Source organism: Halichoerus grypus, chromosome 3 (assembly GCF_964656455.1).
Source record: "Halichoerus grypus chromosome 3, mHalGry1.hap1.1, whole genome shotgun sequence".
In the NCBI taxonomy this organism is placed as follows: domain Eukaryota; kingdom Metazoa; phylum Chordata; class Mammalia; order Carnivora; family Phocidae; genus Halichoerus; species Halichoerus grypus.
Window position 1 is genome coordinate 188,250,826 of NC_135714.1, and position 13,956 is coordinate 188,264,781.

At 37.4% G+C, this 13,956-nt stretch overlaps 1 protein-coding gene across 2 annotated transcripts in view; it reads right to left on the reverse strand.

The window, feature by feature from the left end:
* Positions 1–277: 277 nt before the first annotated feature.
* The window catches only part of ASAH1 (N-acylsphingosine amidohydrolase 1), a 49,122-nt gene continuing 35,443 nt past the window's right edge, over positions 278–13,956 (reverse strand). For both annotated transcript variants that reach the window (XM_078069735.1, XM_036109227.2), the window contains exons 6-14: positions 9,466–9,540; positions 8,512–8,557; positions 7,807–7,951; positions 7,212–7,266; positions 7,008–7,089; positions 2,914–3,045; positions 2,684–2,807; positions 2,195–2,251; positions 278–1,361 (exon numbers count right to left, since the gene is read on the reverse strand). In XM_078069735.1, coding sequence (XP_077925861.1) covers positions 1,272–1,361; positions 2,195–2,251; positions 2,684–2,807; positions 2,914–3,045; positions 7,008–7,089; positions 7,212–7,266; positions 7,807–7,951; positions 8,512–8,557; positions 9,466–9,540 — 806 coding nt within the window. In that variant the 3' untranslated portion in view covers positions 278–1,271. The remainder of the gene's footprint in view (positions 1,362–2,194; positions 2,252–2,683; positions 2,808–2,913; positions 3,046–7,007; positions 7,090–7,211; positions 7,267–7,806; positions 7,952–8,511; positions 8,558–9,465; positions 9,541–13,956) is intronic.

Below are 13,956 nucleotides of genomic sequence, written 5' to 3' on the forward strand. Positions count from 1 at the left end.
TAATTCGTCTTGCTTCACTAAGATGCTATTAGCATCACTACAGTTTTGTGGAAGCATCTCCTCCCAGGGGAAAAACAGCCTTTGGATACCTGCACACTGCTGTGGAAGGACTAGTCATGTAAGATAGTGACCATTCAGTCCTAAGCTGAAGAACCCACCTACACAACCCTTGGAATTTACTTCAGACGCTGTGTTCAGCTTCGATTTCTCCCCCATGAGCCCCGCCCTCAAACCAGCACGTGGGTGCACACGGAATCAGCACACGAGACCGCTCGCACTACTTCCAGTGACTGTTTATTGAGCGTCATGAATACGAGTAACATACAAAATAAAGTGGATACAGTCTCGGCCAGCTGGTGCATTTCACAGTTAAAGTCTGAAAGGTTAACAAGTTCTCTTAGCACTTTCCATAAATAGACTGATTTCTGAAAAACATTTTTAGTAACTATGTTTTTTAAAAATACATAGTGATCATAAAGATAAACTAAACATTATTAAGTGAATGATACTTATGTGAGTTTATGGGTTCACCTCTCACTTTCCACAAGGCTTTGGCCTATTTACTGTTAATTCACAGAACCTGGGATTCCATGTCTGAAGTTAACAACTGCCTGGAGTTAACTGGGAGGTAATCATGAAAAAGGGAACGTGTCAATTCTGTGTATGAAAGGCGCCTTGCACACGGATTAATTACTTCATGAACCCAAAAAAGGACTCCTACTCAGGGTCAAAGGCTCAAGTATTATTGCCTCTTAAGAGAACTACACAGCTGAATGTCTGTCTCATCCCCCTCCAATCAAAATTAGTGAAATTACATTGCTGTCACAGACAGCAAAGACCATGGTGTGCTAATTTTAACAGTTTGAACCAGAAGGAAAAGAAAATCATACAAATATGTGCATTAAAGTGAAAAAGTGCATGATGTACAGATGCGCTGGATTGAACACCCACCAAGAATCTTGCTTTATTCTATGGAGGCAGGTCCCATAATAGATTCATTGCCCATCCCTATCCCCAAAAGTCAAAGTGAAGTGAAACTGCAAATTCTAGATGATTGATTTTTGTACATAAAGAAGTTACCTGTAAATAGAACAATCAACTGTTATGGCAGAAACAGTCTGAACTGTAAACATAAGAAAGACAAGCTCATGCCTCAACGAGAAACTGCCCTGAGTCTTGGTCTTTGGAAGATCAGATGGCTGCACCAGCTGGATGCATGTGAGTTCCCATCTTCATGCCACACAGAGAGCATTCTAGGGGCAGGTGTGTGCTCACCAACCTATGCAAGGGTCTGGGCAATCCCGCAGGTAAGTTTCATATTGACCTTTGGTAACATCCATCAAGGCTGTGAATACAGTCAGCTGAAAGAAAAGTTACTTTTATTTTAAGGATGTTTCCAATTCTAAGAAGTCCTGACTTGTATTAATTTCGATACATGTCAAATTGCTTTATGAGGTTACTTAATATATAAAATAATATATAAATTATATATAAACGGCATTAAATATACAAAGTTGCAAACAGTACTAAGTTAATAACAATAATTATAGTTCACCATTTAGGAATATAAGTAAAAAAATGATAATTAAAACAACTAACTTCAATAGAACCATTATTCCAGGTCATGAATATAAATAGGCTCAGGAGAGAATCCCCTCAGCTCCTTACAATATCTCATTCCTGAGTAGTACACTGCTTCACCGCAATGCTTTAACACTCAGCTCTTCTCAACAGTATAAACAGTAGTCATGCAAAGCCTAATAGCGTAGACTGCGGACTATAACCAGCTCAGCTGTGGTGTCCTTACCCTTCCCGCATTTCTGACACAATGCGGGGAACTATGCAGGCACAAAGCGTCTATAAACAGACTTCAGACTTTCTGAGTTTTAGGTGTTAGTTGTAGTGTACAGCATGAAATTTGACAGGGGAGATCAAAAGTAAAAAGCTACATTTAATTCAAATGTCATGGAAGTAAAATTGGAAACAGTACTTTGACCAATTTGGACATCAAACCACACTAACTGGTTTGTCTTTTCCCAGGAGTTACTGTTTTAGTCACATAAAAACATTTTTAAAAGTCAACCTTAAGTGGAACATGACTTGGGGTCCTAGCTCTGACTGATCCAAGATAACAGGGAAAGATAAAAACAGGACCAAATTACTTCCCTAAAAGTATATATATTTAAAAAAATACCTTGTTGAGGACAGGTTTTGTTGACAGGACATCATATATGGTTGCAAATGAGATATTCTAAAACATAAAAATAATTTAGTTCATTAAGTTAAATGCAGATGTCAGCAGCCTTATCCATACAAATGGGTCACTAGAAACAAAGACATTCTTAGTCAACCTCCCTCAATCCCCCTAAAAGAATTTCCTTTGCAGTCACTGTCAGAGAGTTAATGGTATTAATATATCACTTTTTCTCTCTCTTTTTGCCCTCTTAATTCTTGCATGTTTGTCATTCAGCTTCACAGAATGGTATCCAGCATTAGAGTCAAAAAGGCAAGTACAATACAATTTTGATCTTTCAATTCAAAACAAAACAAAAACTCAGTACAGATTGTCCAGAGATACTCACCAGGAAGTTTATAAATTCTTCAAAGGCCAAAGAAAAATGCCACAACTAAGATACTCTTTAAAGGTCACCATTTCTTTCTACATATGACACTGTGAATGTACCTTTTGGGTTGTCTGGTTTAGACACATCTTTGCAGGTGTTCTGCGATCATCAAGAAAGAAAGGGCTTTTCCAACGGTCATAATTTGTTTGTACCACATACCATCTGTCCTGCTTGGGGTTGAGTCTAGATACAAAAGGAGAAATTCTGCTTAGGCTTCCTGCCTTAAACCTGTAAATATGTCAGTCTAGGCTTTAGTTTCTACTTATTTTGTGTGAACAAGTGTACTTACTCATATACATCCAAAGACTGTTTTCTATCTCGTGTGATCACACAACCCTCCCCAGTCTTGTTGCCTCCCAGGATAAAGTATGCTGGGGCCAATATCTTGGTTTTGGTCAATATATTCTTGGCTTCTTCATAACTACATAAAACATTAAAAAAAAGTAAACATTTTTAGGTGACTTGGAATGAAAAATTTTTAGTTGTGGAAACCAAGGGAACACAAGTATCTGAGAAACATGTTCTTTTAAAAAAGGATGGTGAGCAATGGCTCAGGGAGGAACAATCCCCAACACCATGTGGTGAAACACTGAGATCTGAAATAGTCCCTCTAATCTAAAGGACAAACCAAAGGGCCTCAAAACATCATCTTCCACCCTAGTTGTCTAAGCCTTTTACTGAACAATTGATCAAGAAGAAATAATATTAATTACTGTTTCTAGGACTTAGGGAATAGAAAGTAACCTTGAAAATTAGGGCTATTAGAAATTGAAGTGGATTTTCAGAAAGGCCACTAAATCTTACTCTCGTGAACTCATTAAAAACAGGAATGATACCTATTTATTCTAGGTCACTTGGACGTAGTGCTATTACAAGATTCTGCACCAGCAGAGAATATAACTTCTAGGTTAACAGGTATTAACAGTTTAAATGATTTTGTACAAATTTTCTTCTGTGTATGGGTAGGATTTTTGTACATCAAGAAAAACTAATAGGTACCCTTCATACTGGCACTATCCCTAGCACTTTTTAAATAAATCAGTTTATTTCTTTGATTTAAACAGACACACACACACACACACAACATGAATTCCATATGAATGTCAAAGGTTAACCTAAGAAACTCTGAAATAATTCTTCAATGGAAGATTAGCTAGGAAATATTTTTCTATTTTAGTATGAGTAATTTAAAATAGACCACAATACACTAAAAGGATCGTACACCATAATCAAATGGTATTTATTCCAGGGGTACAAGAATGGATCAACATCCACAAATCAATGTAATACACCACATTAACAAAATGAAGAATAAAAAGCATATGATCATCTCAATAGATTCAGAAAAAGCGTTTGATAGAATTCAACATCCTTTCATGATAAAATCTCTCAACAAAGTGGGTATAGAGGGAACATGTCTTAACATAATAAAGGCCACATCTGAGAAGCCCACGACTAACATCATAGTCAATGAATGGTAAAAAGCTGAAAGCTTTTCCTCTAGTATTAGGAACAAAACAAAGATGTCTACTCTCACCATTTTTATTCAATATAAGTACTGGCAGCCCTAGCCAGAGCAATTAGGCAAGAAAAAGAAATAGAAGGCATCAAAATCAGAAAGGAAGAAGTAAAACTGTCACTATTAGCACATGATATGATACTCTATATAGAAAACCCTAAAGACTCTACTAAAAAATTGTGAGAATAAATGAATGCAGTAAAGTTTCAGGATACAAAATCAATATAAAAAATTCAGTTGTATTTCTACACACTAATAATGAAATACCAGAAAGAGAAATTAAGGACACAGTCCCATTTACAACTGCTTCAGAAAGAATAAAATACCTAGGAATAAATTTAACGAAGGAGGTGAAAGACTTATACACTGAAAACTATAAGACATTGGTAAGAGAAATGGAAGAAGACACAAATAAATGTGTTCATGGATTGGAAGAATTAATATTGTTAAAATGTCCATATGACCCAAAGCAATCTACAGATTCAATGCAAATTCCAACAGCATTTTTCACAGAAATAGAACAAACAATCCTAAAATTTGAATGGAACCACAAAAGATCCCAAATAGCTGAAGCAATCTTGAGAAAGAAGAACAAAGCTGGAGGCATTACACTTCCTAATTTCAAACTATATTACAAAATGATAGTAATCAAGACAGTATGATATTGACATAAAAACAGACACACAGATCAGACAGCCCAGAAACAAACCCATTTATATATGGTTAACCAATTTACAACAACAGAGCCAAGAAGATACAATTGGGAAAGGGCAGTAACATGCAAAAGAATGAAACTAACCCACTATCTTACACCATACACAAAACTCAACTCAAAATGAATTAAAGATTTGAACATAAGACCTGAAGCCATAAAACTCCTATAAGAAAATATAAGGTATAAAGTCCTTGACATTAGTCTTGGTGATGAGTTTTTGGATTTGACACCAAACGCAAAGGCAACAACAACAAAAAAACTAAAAAGCTTCTGCACAGCAAGAAAACCATCAACAAAATGAAAAGACAACCCAGTGAAAGGAAGAAAGCATATGTAAATCATATATCTGATAAAGAGTTAATATACAAAATATATAAAGAACTAGTTCTTTTATGATTCCTGGACCCAACTCTAACATAGGGGTGGGGTAGGGGAGGGGGCTTCCCACATCCAACCCTGCAGGTGTCCAAGAACTGAACTCAATTCTGACACTATCTACCCTGAGATAGCATTGGAATCCACAGGTCAAGGATTCAGACTTATAAGACTGCATCCCATCCCCCACTTCAGATGCCAGTCCTAAGCCCCATTATGCCAGTTGTAAGCATTACCTGTGCTTCTAGCTGACTGGTTGAGGCTGTAGGCTCCAACAAGCTCCTCTTTAGCTTCAGTGAATTTCCCAAAGTGGCTCACAGTACTCAAGGAAACATGTTGACCAGTTTATTAAAGAATATGATAAAGGATACGAAGCAATGGCCATATAAAGAGATGCATAGGGCAAGGTATGTGAAAAGGACATGGAGCTTCCATGTGCTCAGAGCACGCCACTCTCCCCAGATTTCTATGTGTTCAGCTACCCAGCTCTTCAAACTCTTTCCTTTTTGGGTTTGATGGAAGCTTCATTACATCAGCATGACTGATTAAATAATCGGCCTCATTACTATAACAAAAGACACCTTTATCATTCTCAACACTTAGGAAATTATAAGGCTTTTGGGAGTTGTGAACCAGAAATGGAAACAAAGACCAAATATATATTTCTTGTAAAAAAAAAATCATAATATCACACTCAGAAAACTCAATAGCAAAAAAAAAAAAAAAAATCTGATTTAAAAACGGGTCGAGGACCTGACTAGGCATTTTTCCCAAGATGATATACACATGGCCAACAAGTATATGAAAATGTGCCCAGCATCACTAATCACCAGGGGAATGCAAATCAAAACCACAATGAGTTATCACCTCATACCTGCTGGAATAGCTATCAAAAAGATAAGAAATAACAAGTGTTGGTGAGGATGTGGAGAAAGGGAACACTTGTACACTGTTGGTGGGAATGTAAACTGGTGCAGCCTCTGTGGAAAACAGTATGGAGGTTCCTCAAAAAATAAAAAAGGTACCATATGATCCAGCAATTCTACTGGTAATATATCCAAAGGAAACAAAAACACTGATTTTAAAAGATACCTGCAGCCCCATGTTGATTGCAGCCTTAGTAACAACAGCCAAGATATGGAAATAACCCAAGTGACCATTGACAGATGAATGGATAAAGAAGATGTGATATATGATAAAGGAATATTACTGGAATATTACTCAGCTGTAAAAAAAAGAAGGAAATTCTTGCCATTTGTGACCACATGGATGGACCGACCACAAGGGCATTATGCTCAGTGAGAGAAGTCAGACAGAGAAAGACAAATACCTTATGACATCACTTACATGCAGAATCTAAACTTATAAATACAGAGAACAGACTGGTGGTTGCTAGAGGTGGGGAATGGCGGGTGGGAGAAACGGGTGAAGGGGATCAATACGTACAGACTTCCAGTTCTAAAATAAGTAATTCCTGGAAACATGTATGGTGTGGTGACAATAGTTAACAATACTATATTGTATATTTGACAGGTGCTAAGAGAGTAAATCTTAAAAGTTCTCAACACAAAGTAAACAGTTTCTGTAACTATATGTGGTGATGGATGTTAGCTAGACTTACTGTGGTGATCATTTCATAATATATACAATCCCAAAACATTTTGTTGTACACCTGAAACTCAGATAATGTTTTATATCTCTTGTATCTCCAACAAAAAATAATTTAAAAATGAATAAATATTAAATTTGATAATAAAGCAATTGAACAGATTACCTTGTGCTATTTTCCAGAACTGATCTAGTGATAAACCCTATCCACATAGCATCTTTCTTTCCCAAAATCCATTCTATGACACCTGGAAGAAATCAAACACAGTGTCACAGGCCTGCAGTTAGGTTAGACTGTGAACCAGAAGACACAGTCCGGCCTTCCTCTTAAAACATCTATGAAATTCCCATTTAAGAGAACTCTACTCACCCATATAACCGCCATTTATACTGAAACGTTCATTTAACGTAAGACTAAGCAGTCCCTGAAAACAAGACAAAGCAATGAGGTCAGAAACTTCAACCATCCTGTTTAAGGCCCTCTCGTATTTATGCTGGGTTGCGAATCCTGGGATGGGGGCGGGGGATGCAAAGCTGAGTCAAAACTATACTATCATGTTCTATTAACAGCTTTTAGAAGTTGAAATATCTTCATGTGTAGTGTGTGAAATGAGCAGGTGGAATGTTACTGGCCACACTTTTCTGAGAAGGAAAATGAAATGCAGAGAATAAATGCCTAACTTGTCTGAGTGGCAGATTAAAGACCAGACGCCAGATTTATCTCCACATCCAGCCCTCCACATCCAGCCACATGCTTTTTCCTCAGAAGAGGTTCAGAAACAAACCTTCGTCCCTTTTCTACTCTTCTCTACCACGTGAGCTCACACTTATGATGGTAACAAGAAGTGCAAAGGGGTGAACTGGGGCTTCATACTCTTTTTTAGGTCCTTAGACCCCACCTTTCACAGGCAGTAAAATCAGGACACAGAGCTACCTGTAAAATGATGTAACAGTAGATTCCTTACTGGTTTGAATCCTGTTAACATGCCCACATAGCCAGCAAAGCTTGAAGCCTTGAAGACAGTTTTATTGTTTCTTTGGAAGTCCAAATTCACTGTCAAAGGTTTGAGTTGCTCAGTTATGACCCAGGTATTATTGTTTATATTCCACCTACAAAAGACAAATTTCAGTGACATTTAAAAACAATGATGATAATAATGATGAATATATAATGATCATGGCCAGGCATTATATCAGGTGCTTTATCTCCCTAATTCATTAATGATCAAGCCTCACAAGAACTTTGCGACATGAGTGGTTTTACCCTCCGTTTTCCATATGATAAAACTAGAGGCTCAGAGAAGCTAAATAACCCAATACAACACAGCCTACTAAATAACAAACCCCAGATTCAAATGTAGGTCTCTAATTACAAAGCCCTGTTATATTTTTTCAGGAATGTTAAGAAGATGTAAAATAGAATTCTGTTCTTCCTTTCTAAGAAATAAGCCTGACATGCATCTGGGGCCTTCAATCATGCTCCAGATTTCTGTTTACTAGGTTCAACTCAGTTACAGACTCCCAAATAGTGTGCCTGCCCAGCTTGTCTCAAAACTATCTAGTATCTTCACTTCTGGTCATATATTGGCCATGATTTGGGATTTACTTTTCATCAATGTAATACAACATACTCTTCCTAAGGATTGATACTCACTGTGTTCTTTACTTACCCAAGAAACACTCCAAAATCCATGTTTCGCCCATGTAGTAGATGACCTAATTTAAAGTAAGGAGACACATGGGGCAGCAGTTATGACAGCATAATGGATTCTAACTCAAAGCTGGACACTTAATTCTGGTTTATTGATATCCACAACTGTTCAATCCAACGGTAAGAATTAAGCAGCACCCTAATATCATAAGCCTTAATAAGATCAAACTGTTGTGCCTGTCACATTGGCCAGATCCCCTCCCAATTATCTGAGAGCACAGGGTTCCAGGTAAAATTACAATACAAGAAAAGGATCAGTGGTCTTTCTGTGGTCCACTGACAGTTACCTGGACATAGCTACCTTAGCCTCACCTAATGTGACTTGCCAACACACTTCCCTCCAGGAATTGTTACCTACAGCTGAACACTTCAAGGGTCAGGTACAGGCAGACTTCCTACTGAGAGGAGAGGTCTAAATTAACAGTAAATCGGGGCACATCATCCTGTGCCTTGCATTCTGGGACCTGCCAGAAAAAAACATGGGAAAGTGAGGCTGTCTACACAGGGTCCCTTGGCTGGGAAATGATGGGACAAGATTTGTTATGGGCTTCAAGGAAAGGCTAGGATCACTATGCATATAAAGATAATCAGGTACCCCTGTGAGTACTTATACTAAATCATGAAGAACAGTAGAAGGTAGACTAGCTGAAAGGGTAAGAATGTTTATAGTCCTGAAACACTTCTTCCAAGTTTTTTTGCATCCCTGAATTAAACTTTAATAGCCATTATAGTGGTCTCAAAATAAGGACAGTTTTAAAGTCGCTTTTAAAAAATTTGCTAAGATCTTTAAACTATATGCTACATACACAGAATTTGAAGAGTAAGCCTGGATATTACAAGTTCTAATTCTATTTATTTAGATTTTTCTTCTACTTTGTACTTTACACTGCCCACCCTCCCTCAGCACATTTACCTTCTTTGTCTTCTGTTATTATTGAAGTACAAATGGTAAAAAATTCATAGAACACATTGAATGAAATAATCTCTCCTATGAGAAAAGACAGGACATTTCTTGGTCAATATACAGAAGCAGGACATTGTTAGAAAATTCTTTTTTAAGAAAAGGTTTAACAATCACCACGTGTGAGTTTTTCCTGTGGTATATGTGTCCGCAGACCAGTGTGAGCGCACCTGCATAGCTGGGCAGGTAGAAGTAGCTCACCAACCTGTACTCTGCACACACAAACAAGCCCCCAAAGGGTCAGCCGTTTGGGCAAGCTGAACACCCAGGCACATTGGAATTGTACTGTAACGTGATGTCCAAATTTTTCATCAATATGCTTCATTTTAATTTGGCTTGGGGGTGCTAACATATGACAACTTTTTTTTTTTAAAGATTTATTTGAGAGAGGGTCTGGAAGAGTGCATGTGCATGTGAGTGGGGGGAGAGGTATAGGGAGAGAATTTCAAGCAGACTCCCAGATGAGCACGGAGCCTCCGGCAGGGCTCGATCCCACAACCCATGAGATCGCCACCTGAGCTGACCCATGAGATCATGACCTGAACCGAAATCACTGAGTGACCTTAACTGAGCCACCCAGGTGCCCCAAAATATGATAACAATACATCTGGCTCTTTGTTATATACTGAACATGTGTTTTGCTCACATTTTTAGAGGTGACAATATTTCTAAGCTGAGAAAGGAGATCCAGGAACTGTTAATAAAATTAGTGGAGGGCGCCTGGGTGGCTCAGTCGGTTAAGCGTCTGCCTTCGGCTCAGGTCATGGTCCCAGGGTCCTGGGATCGAGCCCCGCACCGGGCTCCCTGCTCGGCGGGGAAGTCTGCATCTCCCTCTTCCACTCCCCCTACTTGTGTTCCTGCTCTCACTATCGCTCTGTCAAATAAATAAATAAAATCTTTAAACAAAAAAAATTAGTGCAGAGCTACCAAGAAAATCCATTTTAAAACATTTTAATTTTTGAATATTTTTCTACAACTGTATAATAATACCACTAAGCATTTAATTAACAGGCATACATCATGGGAATAAAAGACACAGCATATAGGGAATCCAGCCAGAGGTATTTTAATAGTGTTCTACCCCTGTGGTGAGCATAGTACAATGTACAGTGATGTGCTGAAACACCATGGTGTGTACCCGAAACTAATCTAACTCTGTGTATCAACCCTATGCAAACACAATAATTTATTTTAATTAAATAATTAAAGATATACAGTACACTTTATCACATTCATGTTAACATGTTAAGCTTAACATTTTTTTTCCCATCCTAATCTAATGTGTATTTTACTTCCATTTTGGTAAGATTCTGCTCTTACTTTATTACAAATCATGTGTTAATCTTTTTAATCCATTTTTCTCTCGAGATATTTATATGTGGTTTTTATTTGCTAGGGTTCTTTACATAATAAAGGAATTAAAGACTTGTTTTTCATATAGGCTGCAAGAATATACTTCTAGTACACTGACCATCTTTTTACATCATTTTTTTAAGATGTTATTTATTTGAGAAAGAGAGAGAGAGAGCATGAGTGGGACAAGGAGAAGAGAGAGAGCGATAAGCAGACTCTCCGCTGAGTGGAGACCCCAACACGGAGCTTGATCCTAGGACCCTGAGATCATGACCCCAGCCAAAGTCAGATGCTTAACTGACTGAGTCACCTAGGTGCCCCTACATCTTTTTAAAGAAGTAAAAAACAATAAAAAAACCTCGTCACCTCTGTTGATAAATAATATTGATTTTCAGAAATTCTGAATTATCTCTCTTGTTAAAAAAAACAAGGTACTACTGGCTACTTAAAATAATAACTCTATCACTTTGGTAGCTCAAAAATAAAATTGGGGTGGCAGGAAAAGTCTTTTTCATTAAATTAAATTGGAATTCATTAAAATTAAGAATTTCTGCTCACCAAAAGACACCAGTAAGGGAGTAAAAATGCAAGCCACAGACTTGAAGCCACAGAGAAGATAATCTGACAAAAGACTTGTAGCCAGAATATATAAAGAATTCCTTAAAACCATCTACACTACCCTAAAGCAATCTACACATTCAATGCAATCTCCATCAAAATACCAACAGCACTTTTAACAGAACTAGAACAATCTTAAAATTTGTATAGAACCACAAAAAACCCCGAATAGCCAAAGCAATCTTGCAAAAGAAAAGCAAAGCTGGAGGCATCACAATTCCAGACTTCAAGTTATATTACAAAGCTGTAGTGATCAAGACAGAAAGAGAGTAAAAAATGAAACAAGACAAAACCAGAGAGGGAGACAAACCACAAGAGACTCTTAATCATAGGAAACAAACTGAGGGTTGCTGGAGGGGAGGGGGGATGGGGTAACTGGGTGATGGACACTGGGGAGGGCACGTGATGTCATGAGCACTGGGTATTATATAAGACTGATGAATCACAGACCTGTACCCCTGAAACAAATAATACATTATATGTTAATTATTGAATTTAAATAAAAAAACAGTACAGTACTGGAACAAAAACAGACACATAGATCAATGGAACAGAATAGAAAGCCCACAATTATATGGTCGATTAATCTTCGACAAAGCAGGAAAGAGTATACAGTGGGAACAAGACAGTCTCTTCAACAAATGGTGCTGGGAAAACTGGACAGCAACATACAAAAGAATAAAACTGGACCACTTCCTTACACCATACACAAAAATAAATTCAAAATGGATTAAAGATCTAAACATGAGACATGAAACCATAAAAACCCTAGAAGAGAGCACAGGCAGTAATTTCTGACATTGGCCATAGCAACATTTTTCTACATATGTCTCCTGAGACAAGGGAAATAAAAGCAAAAATAAACTACTGGGACTTCATCAAGATAAAAAGCTCCTGCACAGCAAAGGAAACAATCAACAAAACTAAAAGGCAACCTACAGAATGGGAAAAGATATTTGCAAATGACATATCTGATAAAGGGTTAGTATCCAGAATATATAAAGAACTTATATAACACCCAAAAAACAACCCAATTACAAAATGGGCAGAAGACATAACAGACATTTCTCCAAAGAAGATACACAGATGGCCAGCAGACACATGAAAAGAGGCTATCATCACTTACCATGAGGGAAATGCAAATCAAAACTACAGTGAGATATCACCTCACACCAGTCAGAATGGCTAAAATCAACAACACAAGAAACAGCAGGTGTTAGTGAGGATGTAGAGAAAAAGTGCACGTTGATGGGAATGCAAACTAGTCCAGCCACTGTGGAAAACAGTATGGAGGTTCCTCAAAAAATTAAAGAGAACTACCCTACAATCTAGCAATCACACTACTGGGCATTTAGCCGAAGAATACAAAAACACTGAATCAAAGGGATACATGCACCCCTATGTTTATAGCAACGTTATTTACAATAACCAAATTATGGAAGAAGCTGAAGTGTCCACTGAATGATGAATGGATAAAGAAGATACGTGGTGTGTGTGTGTGTGTATGTACATATACAATGGAACATTACTCAGCCCTAAAAAGAATGAAATCTTGCTATGTGAAACAACATGGATGGAGCTAGAGAGTATAATGCTAAGTGAAATAAGTCAATCAGAGAAAGACAAATACCATATGATTTCACTCATATGTGAACTTAAGAAACAAAACAAATGAGCAAAGGGGAGAACAGAGAGAGGGACATATCAAAAAACAGACTCTTAAACTAAAGAGAACAAACCGATGGTTACCAGAGAGGAGACAGGTGGATCAAGGAGGGATGAACTTGTTGGGATGAACACCAGGTGATGTATGGAATTGCTGAATCACTATATCATATACCTGAAACTAATATAACACTATGTTAACTAACTGGAATTAAAAACTTGAAAAAAAAGAATGTTTTAAAACCAATAAAAAATGGGCAAAAAACTGTAACAAACATTTCACCTTTAGAAGGAAGGAAGGAGAGAGACTATCTTTTTTAACCATTTTTTTAAAGAAGCAAAAACAACTGAAACACTAACCAGTGAAAGGAAAGGTCAATAGTTGTACAATCTTATAGTCATCAGGAAAAAGCAAATGACACAATAATGGGAGTCTACACACTCAACCAAATGGCTCAAATGAAAAATACTGATGCTACCAGGTAGAGAAGTATTAAGCAGAGGAAACTAAAACTCTTGTACTATGCTGATTGTCAGTGGACAAAATTCCTTTGGAAAACTGTTTGACAGAATCTACAAGGCTAAAACACAGTTACCCCATAACCCGGTATATATCCAACAGAAATGAGTGCACATGTCCATCAAAGACAGATACAAGAATATTCATAACTGCTTTATTCTTGATATCCGAAGTCTAGAAACCACCCAAACATCCTATTCATACAGTAGCATACTACCTCTAAATAAGTACTCGAGATAGATCGATCGATTTTGGTACTCTAGATAAGTACAGGAAACCTGACACAA